This window comes from Echeneis naucrates, chromosome 1, assembly GCF_900963305.1.
Source record: "Echeneis naucrates chromosome 1, fEcheNa1.1, whole genome shotgun sequence".
Taxonomy (NCBI): Eukaryota; Metazoa; Chordata; class Actinopteri; order Carangiformes; family Echeneidae; genus Echeneis; species Echeneis naucrates.
Genome location: NC_042511.1, coordinates 22,209,645 through 22,217,125, shown reverse-complemented (window position 1 = coordinate 22,217,125; position 7,481 = coordinate 22,209,645). Strand labels below are relative to the sequence as shown.

Sequence of the window (7,481 nt, the reverse complement as noted above, 5' to 3'; positions counted from 1 at the left end):
CAGGTGCTACCCGTAAACTCCTGCTTTCGACTGCCAAAGTCAGCCTCTTTTTGTTGTTGTTGTTGTTGTTTGTTAGGAACTTTGTTGACCCATTTCTGGCCACTAAACCAAAGGGAGTGGCCCAACACTAATATGACCATAAAAATAAAAACACCAATTTGGTGACATCCAATATCAACTAATCAGGTTCATCTTATTCTTTGTTGTGCCCAAAGGAGCACAAAATTTTGCTGCACATATCAACTCATAGTATCTCTCACAGTCTCATATAAAGTCGTAATATAATATCCACCAGCCTGGTTCACATCCAACACCTCAGTAGTTTAAAAGGACAAGCTATCTATTCACGTAGCACATTTTCTCCATCACGTTCATTAATATGGAGGAGCAAACGTGGCAGTATTACGCAAAACAGAGCTTTAAAAAGAACTTACCATAAAGTTGAATCAACAATTTCAACAGTGAAATATCAGTATTGATTACAACAGTGGGTTGAACATTTAGATAATTCTACCAGCGCATTAGCACCTCCAACTGGACCAACTCATTTAAGATGCAGTTCGCACATTAAACTCATACTATTAATTCAGAGTAATTTAATAAGTCATATTTTGCAACACGCACATTTTCACAATTGAATATTCTTCAAATCAAATTACCTGAACTAATTTTTGATCGTTTGAGGTTGGTGAATCAGGTGATTTTCAGTTTGCCTTGGTTTTACACTGTGGTACTTGAATATTTATATTTAGTTTGTGGGTCTGATAAAACATACATCTGGTGCCATCATCATGGTGCTTGTCACATCAGATGTTTGGATTGTAGCTCCCATAGGTAATATATAAGTCAGCGACAAAAACCATGTGCTCCCTGTGCATGTATCATAATGTCACTACAGGTTGTGATGATGCATTCTGCAGATTGGACCCAAATCTATATTCTTAGCATGACCATGGGTGGAAATAAATTAATGTAATGATTATAAACTAGTGGTGATTTCTTTGTACTCAGAATATCCAACATGTAGTAAATGACTTGATGTTTGTGGAAGCAGGTTTAGGTAAAGGGATTCAGTGCTGGCAATGAAGGAATCCGAGGCCCAGTTTTTTTTTGGCCTTGAGCCTCAGGATCTGGTGGCCCAGTTCTTCTCACCTCCAGGCCTGCCAAATCTGGAGTAATCCTGCCTGTTTACACTCAAGACAGTGTACACAAATAGCCCCCAATGCAGCCCTTGTACAGATTATATCTTTTACAAGATATAATATGAACAAATTTAGCACTTCAACTTCACTTGAACTTTGGTAATATATCTTTCTGTAACCTAAACTGATGTTATAGTGTAAAAGCCAAAAACAAAATCAGTAACACAGTATTGAAAAAGTTGATTGGAAATGGTATTTTAGAAACCAAAGGCTGTGACAACTAAAAAAAAAAAAAACAAAACACATGTATCATAGCTAAATATGAAATAGAAGTTAAGTCAAGTAGTAAAGTCATGTAAAGTATGAAAAACTCAAATATGCAGACTGACTGGCTTTACTCATGCATGCAATGAAGAAGCCTGTGTCCTGTGTGTGAGAAAAACAGCAGGCAATTACTTCTTGACATTAAATATAACAACACACCCTTCAGCAAGCTATAGTGGATGATCCTGAATATGCTACATAACATTTTTACCCTGAGAGTGGAAACCAAGATTCTTTTAGGACTCCACACAGCTCGTTGGGAACAAGTACACTCAAAAGAGTAAAACAAGAAATGAAAGAAAAAAAAAAACCCAACAAACAAAACAAAAAAAAAAAAAAAAAAAAACACAACAACAACAAAAAAAAACAACCACCACCACAAAAAACAACAAAAAAAAAAAAAACAGCAGGAACAGAATTACACACATGATCCCTTACCCAATAGGTTTCTTGTACTTTTGTTAAAATGCTTATAAATATATTGGTGCCGGAGGGGAGTAAGCCCATCCATGGTTTACAAAAGATTCCTATCAAACTGGCTCAGAAAATTGTACCCTGAAATTGTGTAAACGGCAAAGATGCATCTGCTAGAAACAAACAGTGAGTTTGGAATAACAAGATCAGTTGTATTTTTTAACTGAAGATTTTCATGATTGTCACAATTGACTTGTTTTTTGTCTCATTGATGATTTAGAATAATCAGTTTTCCTGATTAAATATCTAAAATAGACATGCTGCTGGGATAAAAAAAAAATAAAAAAATCATAATTAATGCTGCATATCCCATAACAGTCCTGCACACAGACAGAATTTCATCATTTCAATATTGTGATATGGAACTAATGTTTTGATATTCAGAATGTGTAAATTTAAATTATTTCATTATTTAAATTATTAAGTCAAGCCTGTTCCAAATGCATCCTCAAACTTTTCTTCTGAAAATGAAAGCCTAGTAAGCTGAAAGCCTCTGATGAGACGATATCAAGGAGAAAAATACATCTCTTTGGTCAGCATAGACACGATGCAGGGGATTTGTTTCTTTGCATGAAATGTTGGTGAGTTGGAGACAGACTCAAACTCTACTGCCACTTTGTGGTTGACTCGTGTCATGATGTGCTGAAGCTCCAATTCTTTCCCATATTTACTGATTGTATCGCACAGTGACTGGATGAACCAGGATCCAGTCATAGTGTTCCTCCATGAGTAGTAGCCTGTTGGTGAACGAGTGAAAGAGTACATAGTGCATCAGTGCAATATTTAAGAATGCAATACATACACAAAAACAACTGTTTGAGTGTTAACCTGGGGCAGTGGAGAAGGCATAGAGGAAGTCAGCCTCCACTGGGATTTTAGTGATGCCATCATCTGGACTGTCTGTTTCAATGCCTGCATCCAGATCAGTGCCTCGGCATGCCTACAAAATGTACACACAAAGAGAGCACATCGGTTACAGATTACATGCATTAACAAGCTCTGAGGGGAAAAGAGTTTTTAATATACCTGGATGAAGAAGAGTTTGGGCTTTCCCACTAGTGACTTGCAGCGATCGCCCCGAAAAAGCGATGTGAGGTACTTAAGCTCTACTGAGCTGTCAGTACCAAAGAACACACCCTCATCTCCATGACTCAACAGGACACAGATGAAGGAGGCAGAGCAGCTGTGATCTTCCCTGGATGCTTTAAAAAAAAAAAAAAGCACACATTCAATATTTAAAAAATGTAAATACAAGCTGAATTAAAACACAACAGATCAGTGATTATTTGTATTTTTTTGGCATTGCACTTACCGCCAGTTAAAACCTGTTTTATCTGCTCCACTGTCTGGTCATTGTAAATCTTCACTTTATAACCCAGCTTGGAAAACTCTTTCATTACGTTGGCTGCATCTACGTCAGTACCATTTCGTTGATTCATACCTTGGACAAAAATTATATTGTTCCGTTTACACAAGGAACACAATGAAAACACATTTACACAAAAACAAAAAAGCAAAGAGATAACGAAGCAGCACCTTTAATACAAGACCGAACAAACAAAGGAAATTATTTTGGCTGATTGGATCTAAACGGCCTTTTGAGAATTTGTGGTAATGACATCTGCCTCACTGTCATGTTGGCTTTGTTACATGTGTGAAAGCTTATCACGGACTGCGTTCTTTTTAATACGTAACGTTTCGCTGCTTCACATATTTCTTCAACCCAATTGAATTAGAAATAATATTATTATGGGTGGCTGAAGCGCATTTATTTGTTCACTGTCGCGCTACTTCTATTTTATGGGTTTCAGCTATAGTATATTATCAAACCTTTTCAACACTGAGCTACTTGATCCAGAAGCTTTCTAAATTTAACATAAAATTCTTATGGGCTCATCCATCAAATGCTCTAATTTCTTGGAAACAGGGTTGGGGAATTCTTAGAATCTGTTCTCACATGAATGATTTCTTGGTTTGAAAGAATTAAATGAACCTGACAGTAGGAATTGCTGCTGATGTTTATCCCATTAATCTTCTGGTGAACATCACTTGTTCTTAGAACATCAAGCAGTCATATGCACTCAGTTGGTCTTGCTAGACAGGTTTATGAAACACAAGCCTGACAAAAATGTGAGACCATAACAGACTCTGAAGCTCTATACACTAAGCGCAGACTGAGGCTGTATTTTCTTTCATTGATATCCAAGGTCTTCTCAGTCAGATGTTCATTACTAACAGACACAGCCCCTCAAGCTTGGATCGCACAATAGCCCTTTTTCAATAAAGGGTAGACAAGGACTAAGGTCAATTTAAGGTTCAATAAATAATGTCCTCTGCGTGCATACTCCCTTATAAAGCCTCAACAAACACTCAGAATTTCCAAGTTCTGGGCTGTGAAAGTACGATGCACTAACAGTTTTTGAATTTTGCATATACATAGAGTCCCCTAGTACAGAACAGTGTGGAGGTACGATCTGAAGATTCACCAACTGTGTTGTACAAGTTCAAGAGGCAAAGCATTGCTTTCCTAACAGCTAATCAAAGTTTTAACAGTGTACATATGAGCCAGCTGATCCATGAACATCAGACTAACACTAACTGGTCATTTCAGTCTGGATAAACTCAACATACAAAAATAACTCTCTAAAACTCTCAATTTAGAGTGACTGAAAAAAGTATCCAAGGATTTATTTTGCATCCTGAAATTTTATTTTCTCAAAAATGTCTTTAGGATTGCAATTTAAAACTACACATGAAAATAAAAACACCCATCTTGGGTTCCCAACACTGTTACTTAATGCTTACTTTGTCTGAATAAAATTCAAAAGCCCAAGAATATTTTCTGTTGAGATTACAGTGATGATTGAGGGACAAAGAAAAGTAAGTCAATGTTCACATTAATGTAAATGATACCATGTTTTTTCCAACCATGATTACCATGGACCAGTTACTATTTAAGTTGCAGTATGTAGATGATACCATGTAATATTACCCAGCTTCAGCAGGAAAGGGCATTGCAGATTATATGTAACCACTGCATGTGCAAAGTAAGCCAGTTGGTTACGTGACCTTTTTCGCTGGTTTGTGGTCAAAACTGTTTCGTTTCTATCATCTCACCAGAGAAAAGCAGAACCTAGACAATAAAATAAACAAGAGGAACCTGTTCTTCGGTCAAAGTTCTTGTTGTTGATGATGATGCACTGGCCGATGCTGGGGAAATTCAGGCTGTATCTGAAGCTGTGGGACTGCGGCTTGGCATCCACAACCACCGGAGCCTCAGCAGGCCCCTGGGACCTGGAGGAAGACAGCCCATATCAGCAAGCATCCGGGGGCGAGGAAACTTAACTCAGTGCTGAAACAGTTACCAAGATTACAAACAAGATGTTCACACGAAAACAGGAGTACCATCCCTGTCCGCTGAAAACAACAACAACCAAAGGGAGAGCAGCTAGCTAAAGGAGCAGCGACTTACCGCTGCCCGTCGGCTCGTCTGGCGTCTCTGGTGTCTTCTCCATTCACCGACATGTTTTAATTCCTATTTATACAACCAGCTATTGAACCGCCAAGCAGACAATATGTGTGATAAATAGCAGGCTTTATGGACAAACGGGTTTGGCTAACTGCTTCTAGCGCCGCTTCTGTGGGAGCAGTCAACAAAGATGCTGATGTCATTGGGAGATACGCTCGTTTTAAACACCCACTCCTCCCGCGGGTACCCGCCCAGCACAGACTCCTGGCCCGTTAAACGCGCTGCAGTATGACAGGCAGCGTTTCCCCCTAAACTTCCACAGATGACGTTTTGTTTTCTCCTCCTGCAAACTCCCCCTCAGCTCCTCTCTTTTATTTTCTATTCTTGATCTATTTCCCTTTTTGTAAGGATATAGTTGACCATAGCAGATATGTTAACATTGTGGCTATACTCTCCTAAGAGAGGACAATGATACATCACATCCGTGTTTAATATTAATACAGAAACTGAAACTGACCATTCTGGAGTGTGTACAGGCATGTTTTACTTCCAGCTTTCTGTTGGCCCTTGATGTTCTTCATTCTAGTAACAGACATTTTGCTCAAAATATACACAAAAAATACATACACACTACAGAGCCCTTGGAAAAAATAATTCATAATTTAAGCAGGCAAAGAGAAAAGTTGTATGGGCCCATGACTAAGCATCACTGAATATTTCCAATCTGTTATTGTGAAGTGAGGACCAGCTGTTATTGGATATGACTGAGTCAAAGTTTGTGTGTAATGTCTTATATTAAGATAATAGTATTTGATGTGGTTAGACAGAACCATGCACAAGCAGAATGACATAAAAAGTAAGAGCCCACTTTTAAAAATCATTAGCATGAATTGTTTTGTGCTGCTGTGAACAAAACAATAACAATATTCACTTCATTTCCCTACAGACTTTATTATTTTCAACTTCTATCACAATCCTGCTAAAAACCGAATTAATGGCCAGCAAAGGTGAAAAGTATGCTCAGATTGTAAGTGAACACATATTTATAGCTGTACGTACATTTACAGTCACTGATCATTGTTTAGGAAAAACTTTCAAAACAACTTCATGTGGTGACAGTCATCAGTAGCAGTAAGATGATCAATGAAAACACGAGTGTACTGCGTAAAAGTGCAATAACACCTTCAGTCTCTTTTAGTGCAGAGAAAAAGCCTGAAACTAGTACATGGAGTTGAAACTTAAGGAAAGATAAAAACAGATGTAATGTGGCTACATAACAAAGACCAATGGTTAAAAATCAATATTGTATTAAAAAACAGAACATAAAGAAACTTTTAAACTCATTCTGAATGTAATGAGTATCACAGCATCTATTTAAATTACATATTAAGCAAAAGTTAAAACTAAAAGAACCAATTTAGGCCCAAAACAAAATATTATCAACTAAAATAGAGAGCTACCCTTGAGGGTGAAGACTTATGATAACAGGGGACACTCAGCTTGGACAGTGAAAACATAATCAGGTTTTGAGAATTAAATAAAAATGACAAAAAAAAAAGAAGAAAAAAGTGCATCACCGCCTTAAGATTCTCTGTCAACATTACCAGTTAATATCACAATTACTTTACTATTTACTATATTTACAAAGAAATATTTGCAACAATACATTTGTGATCTTCATTTTCAGTGTTTTAAGTACACTTGAATATAAATTGAAATTTTGATTCCCAGCAATCATACAGTCCATCCACTCAAGACACAAACAACAGCAAACACAAAGACAAAAATCTGTTTTAGCATTCTGCCTTCATACTGTCCTCATAGTTCATTTTCTGCCACATGTACACCCACTGCAGCATTCTTATTGCTGTCTGTTAAAAATCTACACTCAAGACACACAAACACCAAAATACAGTAATTTAAGATTAAAGCTATAATCATTAAGTTTGAAGGAAACCAGGAAGAAGGAAAAAACAAAAACAAACACCTGCCTTTTATATCCCATCACTTATCATCAAGCCAGCCCAAGTACAGTCCCATTGCTGGAAATTCCAATCACAGCTATTAAAAAA

The 7,481-nt window shown here is 37.3% G+C and overlaps 1 protein-coding gene across 1 annotated transcript; it reads right to left on the bottom strand.

Moving 5' to 3' along the window:
* Positions 1–1,830: 1,830 nt before the first annotated feature.
* On the bottom strand, positions 1,831–5,582 carry casp3a (caspase 3, apoptosis-related cysteine peptidase a). The gene is made up of 6 exons (XM_029497345.1): positions 5,413–5,582; positions 5,101–5,234; positions 3,253–3,381; positions 2,967–3,142; positions 2,769–2,880; positions 1,831–2,677 (listed from the first exon to the last, which is right to left on the bottom strand). The coding sequence occupies exons 1-6, from the start codon at positions 5,463–5,465 to the stop codon at positions 2,448–2,450; spliced, it is 834 nt and encodes a 277-aa protein (XP_029353205.1). The 5' UTR covers positions 5,466–5,582; the 3' UTR covers positions 1,831–2,447.
* Positions 5,583–7,481: the final 1,899 nt, after the last annotated feature.